The sequence below is a fragment of the Pelophylax lessonae genome (assembly GCF_965119305.1).
Source record: "Pelophylax lessonae genome assembly, chromosome: 4".
In the NCBI taxonomy this organism is placed as follows: domain Eukaryota; kingdom Metazoa; phylum Chordata; class Amphibia; order Anura; family Ranidae; genus Pelophylax; species Pelophylax lessonae.
The window spans coordinates 227,146,499-227,170,125 of record NC_138771.1 but is presented as its reverse complement, the minus strand read 5'-3'; the positions used below and the strand labels follow the sequence as shown (position 1 = coordinate 227,170,125).

The 23,627-nt window shown below is 47.3% G+C and overlaps 1 protein-coding gene across 1 annotated transcript in view; it reads right to left on the bottom strand.

Annotated features, from left to right (window-relative positions):
• The window catches only part of ASZ1 (ankyrin repeat, SAM and basic leucine zipper domain containing 1), a gene marked incomplete at its 3' end in the record, with an annotated part of 757,393 nt that overhangs the window by 511,328 nt on the left and 222,438 nt on the right, over positions 1–23,627 (bottom strand). The window contains exon 7 of the mRNA XM_082255308.1: positions 10,872–10,990. Coding sequence (XP_082111434.1) covers positions 10,872–10,990 — 119 coding nt within the window. The remainder of the gene's footprint in view (positions 1–10,871; positions 10,991–23,627) is intronic.

Genomic DNA, 23,627 nt, shown 5'->3' with positions numbered 1-23,627 from the left:
AAGACTCAGTAGTCGCCAAGCACCCCTCGAGTGCCCGAACTCCATCCAGAGTATACAGTGCACATTCCGTAGGATGAGGGGGCTCAGGACACAAGATGGCAACACGATGGTCCCGTGCAAGTGAACACTAGAAACCACCTTTGGAGAGAAGGACAGATCCGGACGAAGTACCACCTTGCCCCACGAACCAACAGATAGGGAGAATGAAAGGACAATGTGGCCAGCGCCGACATCCCGCGTGCAGAGTGACAGCAAGCAAGGCCACCTTCTGCAATAAGGTAAGCAGGGGATACCCTCAATTCTCGCAAAGGAGGGTCTGGAAGAACCGACTGCACCAAGGTCCCCAGTTGGCGACGGAGGTCGCACCGGAAGAACCAAGTGTCACATCCCCTGGGAAAAGTTACGCACCAGGGAACAGGCTGCCAACGGAATGTGGAATAAATATGATCAAAGCCGAAATCTGACCCTTGACAGTACTCAAGGCCAACTTTAGTAAACCCCCCCCGTTGAAGGAGGCCAAGATCCGGCCACTGAGTAAGAGCGAGGGGGAGCCCAAGAAGACTCACACCATGCAATACGCGACTTCTCATAGGATGAAAAAAATAATCATAGAAGACGCTGCCCACGCTTTACACAGGGTGGGAATCACGAAGCAGACAACCCCCGTCCTTTGACACCTGGCTTACAACAGCCAAGCTGGCAAGCCATTTGCCATAAAGCCGGATGGGAGATCTGGCCTGGAGAGAAGAAGTCTCCCTGAGAGGAAGCCTCCAAGGTGGCAAGGTCGGCGTACCAAGCTCGGCAAGGCCAGTCCGGAGCCACGAGAATGACCGAAATCCCTGCTGCCTCGATCCTGCAAAGGATTCTTGCCAGCAACTGGAGAGGAGGAAAGGCAGACAGCTGCTGACCTTGACCTCGGCTCATCCGCGAGCACTCTCGCACGACCATGCCGGCGTCAGCCTTGCACAGGTGACCACGCCAAACATCTCAGCATCGAACATGTTGAACCTAGCGAATGTTCTTGCCCATGACAGAACCCATGAGGCCACCATTGCACCCACCAGAGGGTCCCGGGAGCGGGCCATGTCCTCTGCACTATCCTGTAGATGCGATGCCAACAGGCCAATGTCTGGAGTGCCCCCAAACGAAGGCACAACTGCTGGAACGACTCCGGATAAAGGGACCATTGCCCTGCATCCAGGGCCAGTCGACTGAGGCAAATCGCCTACCAATTGTGGTGTTTCCCCCTGGAAAGGGAACAGCGGATAGAGCTGGAACAAGGCACTCTGCCCAACGAAGAAAACATCACTTCCAAGGCAGCAAGGACACTTTTGGTGCCCCCATGGTGAATGACAAGCCACGATCGCGGCATAGTCAATTGAAAGTGCACCGGACAGCTGCAGGTGCCCGATCCAGTGAACTAGGCAAAGCTGTATCGCTCTCACCCCCAGGACAATAAGCGGTAACCAGAATCCTCCAGGGACCATATTCCCAAAGCAGAAAACCTGCCGAGGACACCTCCCCACCCGGACAAGCTCACATCCGTGATGACAATTGTCCAGTAGACGGTGAGGAAGGATTCCAGAGCAAGACTCCCTGGGCACCCGGCCCAGCTGGATCCGCAAGTCCAGAGAGTTTGGATTCCAGTCACCTTCGAGAAGGATTGCCTCTTGGGGGGATCCCCAAGAGAGATTGAGCGAAAGGGACCGTCTTGAAAAACAACACCATCAGTCCCAGAACTCGCATGCAGTTCCAAAGGGAAGGCCATGTGCGGAACAGCAACAGTCGACCGCAGTCTAAAGTGCCAAGAGTTTTGACCCCGGAGGGAGAAACACCCTGACAGAGGACGAGTCCAAAGTCAGACTCAGAAACTCCAGTCCAGAACCCACCTGAACTCCACCAGAGTTCTCACGGTGACCACCAACTTCGTTGTCAGCACCGTAGGGGACTCCAAACAGAGAAGCAGAGCGGCCAGGAAACAAGGTCCGATACGCCCGCTGCCGCAACAGCGCCAGGACCGGAGCCAACACCGTCGTGAAGACCCGACCCTAGCAGCATAAGCGAGACCAAAGGGTAACGCCACAAACCAAGAGATCCTTCCCCACAGCAAAAACAGAGATCCGTAGCTGTCCAGAACATAACTGGACGTGAAGGTAGGCAGCTTGATGTCTATGGAGGCCAGGAAGCCCCCTGATGTAGAGAAGCCACCACCGTGCGAACCAAACCCAACTTGCATTTGTAATCTGCACGGAACCATCAAAGGACCAGTAGGTCCAGCTTGTTGAACCAGAGCCTAAAATGCCCCACAGAGCGCCTGTAAGCGATCCGGAGACAGCCGTACATTGGAAGAGAAAAACCTTACCGGAAATAAACGGATCGAAACTCGATCATGCAACTGGACCGCATGACCTCCTGAACCCAGCCTGGGATCCGGGCCAGCTGCAGGTCCTCGACCCCCTAGATGGGAGAGGAAGCACCTTCAGGCCGAGTAGGCCTTGTCCGCAGATCTGGTAAAAACCAAACCCATGTACGCCAGACCAGGGTCATCTGGAACCCACGCCGAAGTCTGGAAGGACTTCGCCACATCGACTGTCCCCAAGGGACGAAGAAACTGAGCCGAAAGGGAGAAACCCCGACTGCGACGAAGGCCCTCACCCTTGACAGCCTGTGTTATCCAGGGCAGCGCCAAACAGGCGATCCCCCTGAAAAGGGAGATCCATTAAAACCTGTTTAGAGGTTTCATCCGCAGACCAACACCCGGTCAAGTAGACTCCGGTCAACCACAGCCGAAAACAACAAGGTGACTATACAAGGGAGCCTCGACCAGCCCGGCATCGCAAACAAAATGCAGCCCTTGCGCCAGCTGGTCCAACAGCTCCCCCAGGGCAAGAGGGACATGCCCCACACCAAGTCGCTGTGTTGGGACTCCGCCCATAAGGCAGAGTCTGCGTGGCAAGGCAGAGTCCAGAACCATTCCCAGATAGGGAAGACGAATCGAAGGAGACAAGGTCGGCTTCTGCACGTTGATGGTCCATCCGAACTCCTGGAGCGTTTGTACCGTGGTGGACAGATCGCGCAGTAGGTCCTGGCGGACACTCGATCTTAAGAGGAGATCGTCCAGATATCCCAAGATCGCAATGCCCTGAGCCCTCAGCAGGCCTAGAACAGGGGCCAACACCTTTGTAAAGACCCTTGGAGCCGAAGCGAGACCGAAAGGTAACGCCACAAACTGATAGTGGTCCTCCGCTATAGCGAACCGAAGGTACCTCTGGTGACCCTTGAAAATGGGGATGTGTAGGTACGCATTCCTCAGGTCTATAGAGGCCAGGAATTCCCTTAGACTCAGGGAGGCCACCACCGAACAGAGAGATTCCATACGGAACTTTCGAACGCGCACAAAGCGGTTCAGAGCTTTCAGGTCCAGAATAGGAGGCACCTTGCCCTCCTTTCTGGGCACAGTGAACAGATTGGAATAAAATCCCCGAAACCTGTCCCGATGAGGCAGCGGGACAATCACCCCCCTGAGCAAGGAGGTCCTGCACCGCTTGATGCAGGTCCTGCAGGCACCCTGGGGTCAAAAGAAGATTTGAGGGGAAAAAATCTGTCCGCCGGCCGGGAAAGGAATTCGATCTTGTACCCTGATTGAATGATTTTCTGAAACCACCTGTCTGGAATTCGGAACAGCCAAGGTTGGAGGAAACCGCGCAAACGTCCCCCCACCCCTGAAACGGGTGAGGGCGCCCCTTCAGGCAGAGGCGGATTGACCCGCCGTACCGACATTGCCGGACTTCTGCTTGCCCGCCCAGGGCTTCTTCTGGCCACCTTGGCCCTTGAAGGGCTTACCCTTGGTCTGATTCCGAAAGGCACGAAAGGACCCCTGGTGGGGTCGAGAAGCGGAACCCCGCTTGCCACAAAAGGAATTGTTCCTGGGGTTCTGGGGCAGCATGGTGCTCTTGCCCCCCGTGACACCTTTAACCAAGGTATCCAACGCCTCGCCAAAAAGGCGAGAACCAGCATAGGGAAAATCAGCGACTGTTTTCCGTGATGTCTGGTCAGCCAACCAGCTCTTCAGCCAGATCAGTCGACGGTTAAGCACCGCAACACTAGATAGGCGTGCAACCAAAGTGGCTTAATTTAAGGCCGCATTGCACAAATACATGACTCCTTGGTGAATTTGATCCACCATCTCCAGCCTGGCAGGTGGGACAGAATCAGACACGAGGTTGCTCCTAAGCACCTTAGACCAATCAGCCACCACCTGAGCCACCAAAACGGACGCGAAAACAGGTTTGAGCAAGGAACCCGCCACCGTGTAGGAATGACGGGCCAGAGACTCCAACCTCCTGTCCGTGGGATCCTGAAAACCGGGGTCTCCTCAGTAGGAATCAAGGTAGCCTTGTTCAAAACTGCCACAGTGTGATCCACCTGTGGAGGCACACACCATCGCGATTCCGTAGCCGGTGCAAAGGGATAAAGTAACTTAAACCGACTAGGTACCAGGAATGGACGTTTTAAAGTGTGCCACAGTTAATTAACAGTGTAATGAAACTCAGTGGGGCAGGGAAATACCTGCGCCGACTTGCGGGTCCTGTGTGTCCCAAATGATGACAATGCCCGGAGGACTGGGCTCATCCTCCAAATGTAGAGTTTGCTTAACAGAAACAATCAACTCATCCATGGTCGCGCGTTCTTCAGGTGACCTTGGGGGAGAAACATCAACCCCCTCCACCTCCGCCTCCCCCTCAGACCCCAGCGGGTCTAAGGATGAGTGAGACCCTGAAAAGGGCACGCCCGCCGCAGCAGCCATATCACCATCTGAATCAGAGGAGAGAGATAATCTGGGCCTCTTCCTAGCAGCACATTCAGCCATCAGCACCTCCATCTTGGACACTAAGGACGCCACTAAAGCGGCCAAATCAGGTATAATAGAGGCCCCAGCAGGACTGGGGTTACCCACCAGGGCTGGAGGAAATTTGCTATCCTGAGAATCCATTGCTCGAGGTGAAAAGAACAGTGCAAGAAAAGGGTACTGTCCCTTTAAAACCGCTGTGGAGTGCGCAGCCCACCGCTATATGTACAGTGACAAAAGACCCCCAATAGGAGAAGAAAACTGAGCCAGAAATGACACAACAGAAGGTTATGGAAGAGACAGTCTGCAGAGCCCCACAGAGTGTTACCACCTAGATCGCTGCTTCAGGAGGAAAAGGAAGTGAGGTCATGAGAAAAAAGGGAAAGGAAAAAAATGAGGAAAATGGCCGCCAACATGTGCATGGAACGAACGTTCTGTCACACGCAAGATGGCGCTGGAATGGCGCCACAACAGCATGTAAATCAGCCCACAGTGAAGCCAACATGCTTGCCCAAATTAAAGATTTTCCCCAGCTGCGGCCGCCACACACACACAAAGTCTGCACCCCCTAACACACACCGAAGTGACACAGGGGAAGGGGCCCCCACACAGATACACAGCACCGCAGCGCATGTATAGAGAAAACCCCCACAGGGATCACAATAGGGAGCCCCACACCGGCACAGACATGGGGGACACACAGCAACACAGGACTGCCACCCCAGAGGCCCCACACAGAAGTACTTACCTGTACCAGATGGCGTGGGGTGCCTCTCAGAATGGAAGGCCGCTGTCCTCAACTGACAGGGAATGCCGTTTGCCAAGGACATAACACTGCATATCGCAGATTTGTCCAGTGAGGTAGCCACATCACAGCTGCATCCCTGCGGCGAGCAGGGATAGGTCGCATAATGCCAGGACGAACAATGGCTGAACGCTCGATGGTGGGCTGGGGTCCATCTGACCCTCTGCCCTGGAGAACCAGGGCGGTCAGTCCGAATCCCAGCTCCGCATGAATCCATCTTCATCCGAAGAAACGACTAAAACTAAAGCTGACAAAATAAACAGCTAGTATAAGAAAGAAAAAAACTGACATTTTCCAAAATAAATCAAATAAAAAGATTAGAAGGCTGAGACTGTAGCCCCAGCACAGGGAAAGCCTAACTACTCCTGACGCTAGGCAGAAAAACTGAGTTGGGAGTGGTCAATGCAGGGGGGTATTGACTATGTGGGACAGCCCCCATGGGTGTGTATATGCAAATGCTTTTGTTCTTTTGACTAAGTCTTATGCCCAGCTACTCCTGTTGAGCGGAAGTCAATACCCAATAGTGATGACTTGTGGCGGCGACTGTCGGAGGACGTAAGAGAAATTTCTTTTATGCCAGGACCAGAGATCCCAGCAAGGAACTAAGTCCTTACTAGGCAGAAAAAAAACTGACATCCTATGCAGGAAGAGAGAGGGTGTACCCTCCGGGACTGCCCATAGGCATAGCCAGAACCTTTTCCTGCCCAGTGTCCTACTCCTGTAGGGGGCAGTATAACCCTACTGATATGAATCAGAGAGAACTGCGTCAGTGAATGAACGATAGAGAAATTCAGCTTCAGAGGTGCAATGCTATCCTCCATACTAGCTCTATATTCAGCCCCTTCCGCTCAAGTATACACATAAGGCCTTTTAGCAAAACAATTTCACATATCTAATGGAACAGGTCAGGGATTCCCCCTATCCCACCTCTATATTTAATCTTCTGATTGAACCCCTTGCAGAGGGATACCGTGCAAACCCCCCCATCTCAGGCTTTTGTTTTCTTGCAAGAACACATATAATAAACCTCTTTGCCGATGACGCAGTTCTCATTCTCACTAATCCTCTTGCCTCACTACCAACAGTCGTTGTCAAATTTTAGCAAACTATCATATTAAAGTCAACTACAGTAAATCACTGATCATAGACCTAGGAATACACAAATTGACTCGCCAACGTCTAATGACACACTTACCAGTTTCTTGGATCGATGAAGGGATACCGTACCTAGGCACAACACTCACCCCATCAAAACTGGCAGAGACTAATTTTAAAATCCTCACGTAACACAGAAGACTTGAACTTCAACGTATAGTTAAATTTGATTTTTCCTGGACAGGAAGAATAGTCACATAAAATGGTAATACTTCTGAAGAGCCTGTATCTCTTTCGTATCCTCCCGATTCCTGTCAAATCTACCTACTATAACAAACTCAACCAACTAAATAGCTTTTAATCGGGCAAAGTGCTCCAATACACACCTCATAAGACATAGAAAGATAGGTGGAATTGGTTTGGTGGACCTGAAGGACTACTATTTAGCCACGCTCCTATCCCATATTAGACATCGGTTTCATACAACACTTGAACTAGAGGAGGTAATGCTTGGAACCCACAACCTCCGCCTAACCCTCCTGGCCAATATTTGGAATCCCTTCACACTACACACATTGTGCCCCCCCCCCCACACACACACACACACACACACAGTTAACGCCACTCTGTTAGCATGGAGAACTCTAGTCAACCAAGAATCTCAATCCAGAAATATGCATAATGTACACCTTCCTTTACAGATACTAGAGGTATCCACCACTGGATTTACCTAAGACTTTCTTGGATAGATTACCTATATGACAAAATCTTGCTAAAAACAGCGAGCCAGCTAGGATCGGTTTGCAACATGTCCAAACACGATCAATTTACACTAGTTTGTATCTCGCAATTTCTAACTAACTAAGAACCCTCCGCCCACAGTCTCCTTTCTAATAAACATCTGGCAATACCTCACCTCAGAAACCACAACAATCAAGGGTATATCATTGTTTTACAATCATCTCCAACAGAAATTACTATTCACAAAAACTTCTCCCATGACCTACAAGAAACATTCTCAAATTCTCAATGGCTATCCTCCTTCAAATGCATTTATAAATACTCCCACTGTGCTAATCATTGGGAAATATATCAGTAATTACTCAAATGGTATCAAACCCCTGATCAGCTGGCAAAATTTTAAACATCCATCTCTCCACTATGCTGGAGGAACTGTAGACAAGTTGGTAATTTGATTCATAAATTCTTAGCATGCAAACATCTCACCAGTTTTTGTAGGTCAACCTTTAAATTTATTTCCTCATTAACCGGTATTCCTATAAACCCTAAACCTGCTATGGCAATTCTGAATCTGCAAATTGACACTATACCAACCTCTTTCTGCGCAATTGTGATATATATCCTTACAAGCATCAAGGATTATCGCCAGACACTGGAAAGCAAATTATGCCCCAAAAACCATGGATTGAATGGTGCCGCATGTCTCAAACAGACTCTAAGACCTAAACTTGTTGAAATGTTCTATTATTACAAAGGATAAAAACACTTTACTTATTATTGACCCATTTTATTTTGTTTCGATCCATTTCTTGTTTCCCTATTTCTGGCTTCAGACTGACAAGCAACAACCTGTGTCAATGTCTATAACTTATGAGTGACTACACAAATTTATGTCATGTCTCTTCAAATATGCCCAGAGGCGTACCTAGGGTCTCCAGCGCCCTTGGCGAAAAGCGGTTATCGGCTGCCCACCCCCCCCCCCCCCCGAGAGAGGGTTTGTCAGAGAGAGGGGGTGACAGGGAGAGAGGGGGGGTTTGTGGGAGAGAGGGGTTGGCATGGAGAGAGAGAGAGAAAGAGAGGGGGGGTGACAGGGAAAGAGGGGGGGGGGTGACAGGGAGAGGGTGACAGGGAGAGAGGTGGCGGGACAGGGAGAGGGGGGGGTGACAGGGAGAGAATGCTTTTGGTACCCGAGAGGCCAGCCAGTGCAGGTCTTCCGTCACTGCAGAATGAGAGTGCATTCATCCACCAGCCTGGAGCTGCCTAGGAGAAGACTGATGAGGTCATGTGGGTGTAGCCCTGTGACGAGGGGAGCCGCCTAATGCACCGAGCTCCGACACAGAATGTCATCTCCTGCCTGGCCCCGGACACAGAGACTTCCGGGCGGCTTCCGGGATTGGAGCGGTGGGGGCCGCAGGCTGAACGGAGGAGTGTTAAGTCACTGCGTCTGCTACACTACCAGTGATTTTGTGCCCCCCTCGCGTTCTGGCCAACCCCACGGTACGCCCCTGAATATGCCCTGCGTGACATTCTTATGAAGATATTTTACATTACAGGATTTGATAACCTCCATGTAATAATCTCTCTACCAGGTTTTATCATTTTGCTGTGTTAATATTCTTTTTTACTACCATATGTTCCTCCTTTTGTTTGTTGCTTTGATGCTAACTTGATTGAACATAATCATATGAGCAACCCTCATGTACCTTATTTGAGAAAAAAAAAAAAAAAAAAGTTGATAAAGAAAAAAAAAATTTTTTTTTGCCCATACTTTAGCTTTAATGCGACCCCAGAACAAACCAAATTAGTATTGTAAGGATTTTGTTTATACCAGCACAATCCATCAATAAATTCATAAATAAGATGAATAAATCTAAAACAGAACACTTGATTTATTGTGCACGTAAACTGGAAAGAAAACTGGTAGACAGGTAACATTTTATCGAAGGATTTGGGGCATTTTTTTTTCTTTTTTTTACACAAAGCACTCTACTATAAGAAAACAATTCAAGTTATAAACCACCATCAAATTTTATAAATTCACAAATTCTGCATCATTTATATAAAAAATATATATATCTGTAAAATCTATGAGTGGGTAATACTGCCACCTAGGGGTGTCTTTTTTGGAGTATAAAACATTTCCTAGAGAATTTCATTTTTATACTTTCCTCCAGTTATTAAAGTTTAAGTTGTATATACAGTCTATGTTGACCATTTTTTTTACATCAGGTGATTAGGTTTACTCACGTGTTTATTAAAGTGGTTGTAAAGCTTCCTTTTTTTTCCTGTCCTAAAATAACAAACACGATATACTTACCTGCTCTGTGCAAGGGTATTGCACACAGCAATCCTTTTCCTCTATTCTGGGATCCCCCACCAGTGCACTCGGCTCCTCCCTCCCTTCCGAGGTCCCCCATAGCAAGCCACGTGCTATAGGAGCACTCGTGCAGCGTCTATGCTGAGCCGGGCTGTGTGTGCCCCCTCTTTACAGGATTTGATTGACATCAGCAGGAGCTGATGGCTCCCGCTGCTGCCTCTGAGTCCTGTGATGAGAGAGAGAGAGAGAGCGGGAGACTGCAACGACATAGGACTCAGGAAAAGTATTTAGGGGGGTGCTAATAGAGCTGCACGATTCTGGCCAAAATGAGAATCACGATTTTTTAGCTTGGAATAAAGATCACGATTCTCTCATGATTCTCTGTGTAACAAAAAAAATTGGGATAACTTTACTGTTACGTTTTTTTTTTTATTCATTAAAGTTTATTAATTGCGTTTGAAAGACTGCTGCGCAAATACAGTGTGACGTAAAATATTACAACAATCGCCATTTTTTTCTGTAGGGTCTCTGCTAAAAAAATATATAAAATGTTTGGGGGTTCTAAGTACTTTTCTAGCAAAAAAAATTATTTTAACTTGCAAGCAACAAATGTCAGAAAAAGGTCCAGTCTTTAAGAGGTTAAACTTCCTTTCTCCCTGGCAGAGGGAAGGAAAAGATACAATGTAATCATTTTTGTTTATAGTTACTGGGAGACTTATGCTGATAGGCGTTTGCGGGAGGAAAGATACAATGTAATCATTTTGTTTATAGTTACTGGGAGTTTTCCACAGCTGTTTTCTCTGCTCCCTCAGCTATGCAAAGAATCGAGAATATGTCAGGTTTAGATCGTCAGGGGGGGTGAATCGAGATCGCGATTTTCATACGATTAATCGTGCAGCTCTAGGTGCTAATCATGGAATGTTTTTTGAATTCATTTAAAAAATGCATTAAGGAAAATAGAAAAAAAAAAACAAACACCACATCTTTAAAACCGCTTTTAATTTCAGCTGTTTAGATGGGCTTCTGTTCTAATACGGTTTATAGGTAAATAAATAAGTACTTGCCTAAGGGTAGCGTTTGCAGAAGAACCAGGCTGTGCTTTCAAGTATCTGTACATTGCCTCTTCTTTTGTTAAGTTGCATGTTTGATTGAGATTCCCAGAAAACGAAAGGATGCTAAAAATCTGAGTACGAAACAGGACATCAACGTGATAAATATTGAAAACAAAGTAGCATTTAAAAAAAAAAATCTGTGGAGCCGAATCTAGTATTACAATTTTAATGTACCCACAATCATTACACTCAACGACCCAGACTGGATACTATTTCAGTTATGGGTATAATTTGTTATCCCAAACAAGTGTTCAATGAAGCCCAGGCAATAGGACAGATTTAATGTTAACATTTGACAGATATAATCTTCCTCAAGATTAGGCCAACAACAGGGGCAGACTGCATGCAATATGCACTGATGTCCTAACAGTACACATAGTACTGGAAGAACCATTAGCAAACAATTTAACAAAATGAAAGAATCACCTTCCATTTATACGTTTGCTGTAAAGTATCCCACTAGTTTCATCACAATACAGATGGATAGCAAAAGCAAGAAGAATACTTTATAGCAAGATGGTTTTTTACCTTTTTAGACCAAGGTTATCTGAAACGGGTGAGTTTTCCAGCTTTTGTAAAAAAATTAATTTTTGACTTGCCATAAAATCCATTTCTCTAAAGTTCATTGACGGACACAACTCCTAACAATTATAACCATTGGGTTATACTGCCCCCTACAGGAGTAGGACACAAAGCAGAAAAGAATTCTGGCTACACCCATGGGCAGTCACAGGGGGTATACCCTCTTTCTCTGCTACAGCCACTTAGTTTTGTTACAACCAGTGTCAGGAGAACTATAACTGGGTACTGTGTCCGTCAATGAACATCAGAGAAATGGATTTTACGGTAAGTCAAAAATCCCATATTCTCTTTTCCGTTCTTGGCGAACACAGCTCCTGATATTTATAACCATTGGGACTTCCCAAAGCAGCGTTAAACATAAGAGGTGGGAAAAAAAATTCCCAAAGGCTAAACATTAGCCAACCAGGCAACAGGAGCTTAACCAAACAACTGGAGCCCACTTGGGACACACACACACACACACACACACACACCCTCAAAGAGGATCAGGTCCTCTTAACTACTTCCGACCCAAGGACGTGCCCGTACATCCTAGAGTTGGAGTGGTTATATGCTACAGGCATCATCCTGGTACCGTTATTTGCAGCCAGCAATTCTCTGCAAATCAGAAGTGATCTGAGTGGCTAATTAGCCATTCAATCACTTCTACGGATGGCAGAAAGGGGACCCCACCCCCCTCCCGCCGCCGCCTCTCCTGTCCGATTGAGGAGGCCGAGAGCGATGCAGCCAGCGGCGATGGCTGCTTGGGACAGAGAGGAACTGGCGTCGTTCCCATCTCTATGTAACCCTTGAAACCGGGAACAACGAGTATTCGTCATTTCCGGTTCCGCCTCTTTGTTGATGCGAGTACATCCGCCTTGAAAAACTTTGTGACTGTATGCACAGATGACCATGTAGCCGCCTTGCACACCTGGACCACTGACGCCTTATGACGGAAGGCCCAGGAGGCACTAAGCGCCCTTGTAGAATGTGCTTAAAGAAAGGAGGAACCTGACCCCTGATGGAATAGGCCTGCACCACCGTCTGCCTGATCAATCTGGAAATGATCGCAGCAGATGCAGGCAGCCCCTTACGAGATCCATCCGTAAGGACAAACAAGGAATCTGATTTCCAGATCGACTCAGTCGCCGCCAGGTACACCCTGATTGCCTCAACCACATCCAGGGAATGTAAACGCAATTTCTTTAGGATGTTTCGGCTTAGGACACAAGGAAGGCAACACAATGTCTTCATTCAAGTGAAACCCCAAAACGACCTTAGGAAGGAACAACTGACAGGGACGTAGCACCATGTTGTCCCTGTGGACCACCAGGTAAGTTGACCGACAGGACAACGCAGCCAGCTCCGACACCCTGCGTGCAGGAGTAATAACCACCAAGAAGGCCACCTTCTGTAAAAGAGTAAGCAAAGGAAGTTTGAGTATTTTCAAAAGGCGGTTTTTGAAGAACCGATAGTACCAGATTGAAGTCTCTCGGAGGTATCGGGGACCTTACCAGAGGAGCCAAGTGGTGAGCAAGGCCGTTAAAGACTAGTGGTCTTTTACTAGTATAGATCCATACCATATAGAAGAGGCGTTTAATAAGTATTTAATTCTGTATGACAGCCAGAGGGATCAAAAGACCACTAGTATTATTAGTAAAATTTCTACTGTTTGCAGTTTCAACACTTTTACTAGTGTAGTGGTCTTTTGATCCCCCTGGCTGTCATACAGAATGAAATACTTATTAAAACGCCTCTTCTATATGGTATGGTTCTATACTAGTAAAAGACCACTAGTAAAAGTGTTGAAACTGCAAACAGTAGAAGTTTTACTAACACACAAACTTTTGCACTAGATTTAACAATAAAGCCTGGCAGATGCAACAAATTATTCATAAGCACTGGGACATTCTCAAGAGAGACCCCATTTTGGGAGAACATATCCCAGAGAAACCAGGCTTTATATATAGGAAACCACCTGACCTTAGAAGCCTCATTGCCCCCAGTAAAATATCAAAAACAAGAAAATTTCTGGGTAATACTTCACACCAGTGGTTTTCCTTTTTTGATCAAAAGGGGAACCACAGGTGTGGGGTAAGAAATTGTCATTTATGGCATTTTGTGCCCTTGCGGGTTACTTTATGTCGGCCGCACAACCCGCCCCTTGAGAGTCCGCATCAGTGAACACAAGTGTAATATCATCCATGGGAAAGACAAATATTCAGTCCCCCGACATTTTAAAACCAAGCATAATGGGGATCCCACATGCATGAGAGTCTTTGGTGTTGAGGCCATTTCCAATGAACTTGATAAGGGAAGCGTGAGAACTTCTGGATCTTCACCCTTGGGAGTTTGGTGCCCAAAGGGCTGAATGAGGACATTGAGGTTCACAACCAAGTTTAGCAGTCTGAACCAGTGCTTCTTGTTCTTTCCCCCCTTCTCTCCCTTCCTTTTCTTCTCCTCTTCCATATATGCACATAAAGCCAGGTGTTCATGTATATATGTGCCCATTAGTGTGCAAATAAATGCACAGGGTTTAGCCAATTACACTGGTATACCAAATTTATCATAGATAATTATATGTCTGAGTATATGGGTGTAGGTGTGCTTTCACACATGCATTTATTTTTTACATATTATATATACTTCTTTTTGTGGGCATTCTTCATGCATATGCAGTTAACATTACCATTGTAATTATTATGATTACTTTCATACGCGCACTTTTCCACATACGCAGTTACATTGTGCACACCTTACATCTGATTCCTAGTAGAATTCTATTTTAGTAATTTTTCTATGGAATTCTCCTGTTACATAATCTTAACCCATCCTTAGGCATGTTTTTTATATATATTTTATATATATATATATATATATATATATATATATATATATACACTTTTATGTATATTTTATATTTTATTGTATTATAAAGAGGTTGTATACAATATATATAACATCCTTTACTATTGTACACCAAAAGGTGGTGGTCAACCTCGCTACAGGTATTTATATACAGAAATATTGATCATCTATGGACGCATATGCATTATATATATATATATATATATATATATACACACACACACACACACACACACACACACACGTGTGTGTGTATATATTTTTATATATATATATTGTACTGTATTATTACTCATTTTTAGTTGAGGCCATCTGGCCACCCAATGAGTATGAGTGCGATCATGCCGTTCCCAATGCAGCATATTAAAAATTGGAATCAATGTAAACGAACCAAATTTCCAGCTACAAAGCTCTGCATGCAATTCATGCTGGGGCCAGGTAGATGGCTCAGCATGGATTGCGAGATCTGTCTTGACAGACCATTCTAGGTCACTTCCGCATGCCTTACAGGAACCGGAAGTGATGTATACAGGAAGTATCCAGGATGACACAGGATAGCCATAATAGGACATCAGCGGAAACTGAGACACAAAGACCCCAGACACAGTGACACTCCAGTAATGATTCTAATAGCAACACAATCCTTTTCTCAGTATCTGCACTGATAGTTTACATTTCAGTCGATCCCTTTTCCTTATGACATTGTGGCTCCAATCTATATGAAAGCTGTGGCATATGTAGATTTGGCATGTACTATAACATATTATATAACATATAAAATGAACAGCAGGGAATTTCGATAGATTTCTTCTACCATACACCATGTCTGTGGCTGCATTTGGATGGCATTTATCGATCGCACAAGGCAATAGGGTCTGATGTTTGTTCCATGTCAGGCAACTCTGTATGGCTGGCTCTTCAATGGTCATATTGTCATGTATTGTGCTAATCATCTTTTATTGATTTCTTTGCATATGCATTGGTTCTATATATGTTTATATTTTTTATGCTTTTATTGTCATTAGTAACATACTTCTTTACATTTATATTGTTCTTGACCCACCCACAAAGGGTGGAGCTTTGGGGGTTGATCATGTGGCCTTTTGGAATATACAAAAGCCCTACCACTCATTCCCACAACTAGCTCTGATGAAGGGGGAACACCCCGAAACGCGTAAGCATTTTTTTGGAGGTCTACATCCTTCCACGGCCTGCGGCAGCTGAGGATGCCCAGTGGAGACCCCTGGTGGTCCCTCATTGCTTATTGCCCGTGTTTCATAATCGTTTTGTGAGTATAATGTGTATACATGTCTATTACAATAAATTGTTTTAAAGAAAATGCGCTAGTCTGGTGCGCCCTCTGTCCATTTCTCTTTTCCAGTAAAACATTTATATAATTAGACACACCTGTAGGGGGCCGTCCCCAGCCATTATCCCTGATCCAGTTACAACTGGTCCTCAGTTTGTAGCAAGCAGTAGCGGAAGACAATAACCCCCAGATCAGAAAAACCAGAGGGGCGGGGGGCGGCGACTGTCAGAGGACTCAGAGAAAATAATTTTAAGGCAAGTTCTTACAAAAATTCTATTTTCTCTTACATCCTCTGAAAGTTGCCGCCCATCCATATTAGCTTTCACTATTGGGATGTCCCAAAGCAGAGCAGGTGTGAGGGGGGGGAAGTCGCAACCAATTGAAAAGGTAACAAAAAAACACCCCAAGGAAGAGACAGAAAAAAACACCCCAAGGAAGAGACAGAAAAAAACATGTCTCTGCAAACAACCGCCGCACTCAAAACTTTACGGCCAAGGGAAGCATCCGAGGATGCCAATACATCAATTCTGTAAAAGAGTGCACAGACGACCAGGTCGCCGCTTTGCACACCTGAGCCACAGAAGCCCGATGGCGAAAAACCCAAGAGGCGCTGACGGCTCTAGTAGAATGGGCCTTTAGAGGGAAAGGAGGAACCTGACCCTCAACGGAACAGGCCTGAACAATCGTCTTGTCTGATCCACTGACAAGTGGTTGCCACAGACGCGGCTGAGCCCTTCTGAGGTCCCTCAGGAAGAACAAACAGGGAATCAGACTGCCGAACAGATACCTTGACAGACAGGTAAACCCTGACCGCCCAAACCACATCCAAGGAATGCAAAGCCACCTCCTTGGGATGCTTGGGCTTCGCACAAAGCGAAGGCAACGCGATAAGCTTGTTGAGGTGGAACAAAGAAACCACCTTGGGAATAAAAGACTGACTGGGTCGCAGAACCACTTTATCCCTATGAGGCACCACATAAGGAGAACGGCAAGACAAAGCCGCCAATTCAGAAACTCTGCGAGCAGACGTGATAGCCACCAGAAAAGCAACTTTCTGGGACAACACAGGAAGAGGAATATCTCTGATGTTCTCAAAAGGGAGGTCGTTGCAACACAGACAACACCAAATTCAGGTCCCAGGGAGGCAAGGGAGCCTTCCTCGGGGGAGCCAGATACCGCACCCCTTGAATGAAATTGCAAATCAAAGAATTCAACGCCAAGGGACGCTGGAAAAAGACGGCCAAGGACGACAACTGACCCTTGATCGTGGTCAGCGCAAAATGCTGATCCACCCCTTCCCGCAGGAAGGCCAAAACCTTCCCCACCGAGAAGGAGCGAGGATGGAAACCATGCGATTCGCACCAGGTAATATACGCTTTCCAGGTGCGATGATTAATCCTTCTAGAAGTAGCTTTACGAGCCTTCAATTAGGTAGGGATGACCGCAGTCGGAAGACCCCTATCTCTCAAAACCTGGCTTTCAACAGCCGTTAAAGCCAGACACTGTAAAAGCAGGATGGAAGATCCGTCCTTGAGACAGAAGATCTAATCTCATCGGAAGCCGCCAGGGAGTCTCAACGACCATCTGAATGATGTCCACATTACCAGGACACACGTGGCCAGTCTGGGGCCACCAGAATGATTGGTATCCATTCCGATGCCAACCTGCAGAGGAACCTGGACAACAGTTGAATCGGAGGGAAGGCATACATCAGCCGATACCGGTGCCAAGACACCCCTAATGCATCCGTGGCGTACACCAGAGGATCGCAAGGTCCAGCCACAAACTTTCCCACCTCATTGTCGAGACGGGACGCAAATAGATCCACATCCGGAGTCCCCCACCGGGCACACAGGAGGCAAAACCCCTCCGGATGCAGGGACCATTCTCCCTGGTCCAAGGTCTGGCGACTCAGATAGTCCGCCTGACAGTTATCCACACCCAGAATGTGAACAGCCGAAGTCGCCGAAACGTGCAACTCGGCCCAGGACAGGATCACGGCCACTTCCTTGGCGCTCCCTTGGTGATTGATATAAGCCACAGCCGTGGCGTTGTCCGTCTGTACTCGAACCGGACACCCCTGAAGCTGAGATGACCAACGGAACAGACAAAGCTTGATCGCACGGAGCTCCAAGACGTTTATCAGCAAGGAGGCCTCCACCGCCGACCACGACCCCTGGACACAAATCGTGCCCAGGACTCCTCCCCAGCCCGACAGGCTGGCATCCGTGGTGAGTACCATCCACAGGAGAGGCCGGAAGGACTGTGACAGGGTCGGCGACCGGAGCTACCACAAAAGATCCAAATGCACTCGGTGGCTCAGAGAAATCCTCCTGTCCAACGACCAAGGCATTCTGTCCCACCTGGCCAGGATCCCCGCTGGCAGGGTCCTTGTGTGAAATTGAGTAAAATGGGACGGCTTTGAAAGCCGAAACCATCAGACCCCGAGACTGCATATAGGTCAACGAGGAGAGATCGTTGTCCCTGAGGGACCTGATCTGATCCCGATAGTTTATCCCGGAGTTTATCCCCCGGAAGAAAAACTCGCGCCTGAGCCGAGTCCCGGACCATCCCCAGGTACTGAAGAAGTCAGTGCCGACTACTGAAAATTGATGGTCCACCCGAACTCCTGGAGTGCCTGAAACCGGCACGGCCAGAAAACTCGACAAAGTAGCACACAAGCTTAACCTTAACAAGAGGTCGGCCAAACAACCGAGGACCGCAATCCCCATTAAACACAGTAAGGCCCACACCGGAGCCAATATCTGAAAACCCTGGGAGCCGAAGCGAAACCGAAGGGTAACGCCACAAAACTGGTAAAGCTCCCCTGCCACCACGAAGCGGAGACATCACTGAGGACCCTCGTAGATAGGGATGTGTAGACACGCATCCAGCAAGGGGATGGGAGGCCAGGAAGTCCCCTGGACCCAATGACGCCACAACAGGCTTTGAGGGATTCCATCCAGAACTTCTGCACCCGCACAAAGTGGTTCAGAGACTTCAAGGCCCGAAGCGGACACTGTGCCCCCTGTTCTGGGCACCATGAACAGGTTGGAAGAAAAACCAGTGAAAACCGTCCCGTGAAGACACGGGCACAAAGACTCCTTGGGCGATCAGAATATGCCCCGCCCCATGAGACCCCTGAGAGGAGCAGGAGGCAGCTGGAGAGCCGACAGGGAGAACCTGTCTGCGGGGCGAGATCGAAACCCGATCTTGTACCCTGAAACAAAGCAGCTCGTCAACCCCCCTGTCCTGAATGCTGGACAACCAGGGTTCCTGAAAGCAACGTAGACGTCCCCCACCCCTAAGACGGGTGAGGGCATCCCTGCAGGAAGAGGTGGACTGGGCCGTGGAGCTAGACTGACCGGCCTTAGGCTCACCTGACCACGGCTTCTTGTGATCACCGGCGGGCTTGAAGCCCTTGTTCTGCGCTACTTCGCCATGAAAGAACCCACGTTGAGCTTTTAAGGAAGGCCCCCGCCTAGTGCGGGAGGACCTACCCCTAGTGACCTGGGGCAACCGAGTACTCCAACACCCCCCCCCCCAGCCCCTTAATCAACTCAGCCCGAGTGGTCCCAAAAGGATGACTCCCCACATAAGGAACATCAGACACCGTCTATCTGGAAGCGTGGTCAGCCGACCAGCTTTTCTGACAAAAAAAGCGGCGGATCGCGACCCCAACTGCAAACGAGTGACTAACGGAGCCTAGTCCAAGGCCGTGTCACACAGGTACATCCCCGTTCAGGTAATCCGATCCACCATGTCAAGGGCAGACCAGGGTGCTCCAAAGCACCTTGGCCCATGCCGTGAGAGGCCATCACAGAGGCAACCCCAGGTTTAAGCAGGAAAGCGCCTCAATGCGCCTATCAGCCAGATCTTTGAACACCGGGGAGTCCTCCACTGGCATCGAGGTGGATTTAGTCAGTCTAGAGACAGTGTGGTCCACTTTAGGGGACACCGTGCAACATTTGTCCACGGCCTCCTAAAAAGGGATAGCAGTAGGAAAAAAACGCTTAGGCACCACCAGCATATGTGTAATACGTCGTCACCAGTCATGCAAAAGTTTTTGAAAATTGGCACTTCGGAACCCGAAAGCAGCCCTTTTACCTGACTGAGGACTCAACGTCAAGATGGAGAGTTTCTTTAATGGCGCTAATGAGAGCAGCTATAGCAGCGCGTTCCCGTGCTACCGAGGAGGAAGATTCTTCCAATTCCTCTACCTCATAAGCGGAGAACATGGACCCCACAGGAGAACCATTGCCCGTGGCAACCATTCAGGCTCATAGTCCGAGGACTGGAAGGGCATAGGCCGTTAAAAGGAGCGCTCCACAGATCCACCATGGATGCAAAAAAGCGCATGAGCAGAAGAAAACGGAGACCAGGGAAAAGGTTTCGGGAATGCCCAAATCCCCCACCAGGCCTGCGGGGGATAGGTAGTCTGGGAGTCCAGAAAGCCAAGATAAAATAAATGGGATGCTGGCCCTTTAAATGGGCGGTTATCGCGGAACCCCACCACAGCCTACATTAACTGAAAGAGCCCCCTCAGAAAATGCAAAATACACAAAAAAAACAGTTTTGGCAGAAAAATGCCTTTGGCATTAGTAAAAATCTCCCCACAGTTTCAGAAACTGTCACACACATACTGCTCTGAGGTAAAACAGAGGAAAGAGAGGAAGTGACCTCACGCCTAGAGGCCTAGGCCTGGAGCCACAATAAAATGGTGCCTAATGAAACAATGTAAAAAAGAACCGGCAAGATGGCCGCTTGCCCTTAATAGGCATGTGCCCTTACCCAAGATGGCGCCCGATCGGCAGCAAGGCAGTATGCATGACATGGCTGCTGCCCACACACACAGAGCCCAGTGACCTGCCCTCACCTAAAATGGCGGCCACACTAAAAGGTGCCAAACTAAGCATACACACGCGGTCTGGCCACCACAGGGGACCCTGCAGAGGGTGCCATTACCCAATAGTGAAGGCTAATATATGGATGGGCGGCAACTGTCAGAGGACGTAAGAGAAAAATGGATTTTTGACTTACCATAAAATCCTTTTCTCTTAAGTTTATTGATGGACGCAGTCCTCTGATTCATATCAGTAGGGTTATACTGCCCCCTACAGGAGTAGGACACTAGGCAGAAAAAAGGTTCTGGCTACGCCTATGGGCAGTCCCGGAGGGTACACCCTCTCTAATCCTGCATAGGATGTCAGTTTTGTATGAAAACAGTGTCAGAAAAGGAACACCAACCAAACTCAAAATAGAGGGGTGGGTACTGCGTTTGTCAATGAACTTAAGAAAAAAGGATTTTACGGTAAGTCAAAAATCCAGTTTTCTCTTTCGTCTATTGACGGACGCAGTCCTCTGATCCATATCAGTAAGGACGTCCCAAAGCAGTGCAATAAAATGAGGGGTGGGAACAGCAGAAAAGAACAAGTCCCCAAGGCTAAACATAGCCAACCAGGTAACGGAACAAAAGATGAGGCCCATCTGAAACAAAAACAGTAAACACCCTCAAGGAATGCCAAAAGCCATCCAGACAGCAGCCACCAAAACAGGCATCTGTAGATGCCAGCACATCCACCTTATAAAATTTGGCAAAAGTGTGAACAGACGACCAGGTAGCCGTCTTGCAACCTGGAGCACAGATGCCTGTATGGTAGGCTTGTGACGGTATCAGATTTTCATGCTGCGATTAATTGATTAAGGTTTTGCCACGGTATACGGTATTATCACGGTATTCTATTATTAAATTTAAATTATTAAATTTCTACCTCACTTGAATTTCATTGCTGATTTTAGGGGCTTTGGTTCACTTATGCACATTATTATATAGTCAGTCAGTACAGACTCTGTGAACCAGGCCTAAAATAGGTCATTAAGCAGTGTCTGGCCTAACTGGTGATAACTGGTCCTGGCGCTCGGCTCCGATCCGATGGCCTGGTCATTAAGAGGGCAAATCCTTGTGGTCAAGAAGTGGTTAAACCTGAAGGAGGTGTTGTTTATAAATTACTTTACTATTGCTTTAGGCCTGGTTCACATGTATGCGGGTTGGTGGTTCACATGTATGCGGGTTGGCGGCCCACATTTGCACAGGCATAGCAGCCCATTGATTTGAACGGGCTGCTATGCCCTCATTTTCCGCAGAAAAAAGGTGCATGCAGCATTTTTTTAAAATTCAGTGGCCTTGAAATCCATCCTGCTTTTGCACCATGCGACTAACCTGCAGTTCCTGCTCTGGCAAGCTTTCTGCATTTTTTGTATACGTGGGCACGGCATTTATAAACAGTTTTCGTGTGCAGCAACGGCAGGTAAGTCGCATGGTGCAAAAGAAGGATGGATTTCATGGCCACTGCATTTTTTTAAATTCTGCATGCACCTTTTTTCAGCTGAAAACGCAGGCATAGCAGCTCAAGCCCATTCACATCAATGGGCTGCTATGCCTGTGCAAATGTGGGCCCCCAACCCGCATACATGTGAACCACCAACCCGCATACATGTGAACCAGGCCTAAAGCAATAGTAAAGTCATTAATAGATAAAAACACCGGTCCTCCTGCAGGTTTAACCACTTCTGGATCGCAAGGATTTGCCCCTTTAAAGACCAGGCCATCGGATCAGAGCGCCAGGACCAGTCATCACTAGGTAGGCCAGACACTGCTTGATGGCTATATAATAATGTAATGTGGGCTGCTATGCGTGTGTGTGTATATGTGTGTATATATATATATATATATATATATATATATATTAGAGCTGCACGATTCTGGCCAAAATGAGAATCACGATTTTTTAGCTTGGAATAAAGATCACGATTCTCTGTGTAACAAAAAAAAAAATTAGGATAACTTACTGTTACGGTTTTTTTTTTTTTTTTTATTCATTAAAGTCTATTAATTGCGTTTGAAAGACTGCTGCGCAAATACAGTGTGACATAAAATATTACAACAATCACCATTTTTTTCTGTAGGGTCTCTGCTAAAAAAATATATAAAATGTTTGGGGGTTCTAAGTACTTTTCTAGCAAAAAAAAACTGATTTTAACTTGCAAGCAACAAGTGTCAGAAAAAGATCCAGTCTTTAAGAGGTTAAACTTCCTTTCTCCCTGGCAGAGGGAAGTAAAAGATACAATGTAATCATTTTTGTTTATAGTTAGGTGTTAGCTGAGTGAGTGAATGAGTCATCCAGCTCACTGAAATGTATCAATTCACAAGTCAGACCCAGGAGTAGAGAAACTCGGTATTTTAAAAATGCCACAATAACAATACCGTGGCTATGCAATACCGCGATATATCGAATTACCGAAAACCGGCATATGTCTACTGTATGGCAAAAAGCCCAGGAAGCACTAGGTGCCCGAGTAGAATGCGCCAAACCAGGGTAAGGTAGGACCCTTAACCACTTCAATACAGTGCATTTTCACCCCCTTCCTGCCCAGGCCAATTTTCAGCTTTCAGCGCTGTCACACTTTGAATGACAATTGGGTGATCATGCTACACTGTACCATATAAAACGTTTTTCATTTTCTTCAACCTCAACCTCAGGGGTTCCATGTCTTCTGCCATCACTTTGGTGAACACCCTGGGGGAGGATGACAGTCCGAAGGGGACAGCTCTGAATTGAAGGTGCCAAATTAACTTTCCCAGATTGATTGCTAGTCTGAGAAACTTTTGGCTGGACCAAGCTATTGGGATATGTAGATAAGCATCACTCAGATCTATAATCATCATGAAACAACCCGGAGATAGCAGTTTTGTCACTGTATAGATGGGGTCCATCCGGAAATGCTTGTATCTTACTGATTTGTTCAAAACCTTGAGATTCAGGATCAAACAAAACTTTCCTGATGGTTTCTTTACCAAGAAGATGTGAGAATAAAATCCCCCGGCCTTCTTGTTCCTTGGGGACCTGGATGACTACTTCTTGCTGCAACAGCTCCTGTAAAAGAGACATCATAGCCAAAGCCATCTCCTG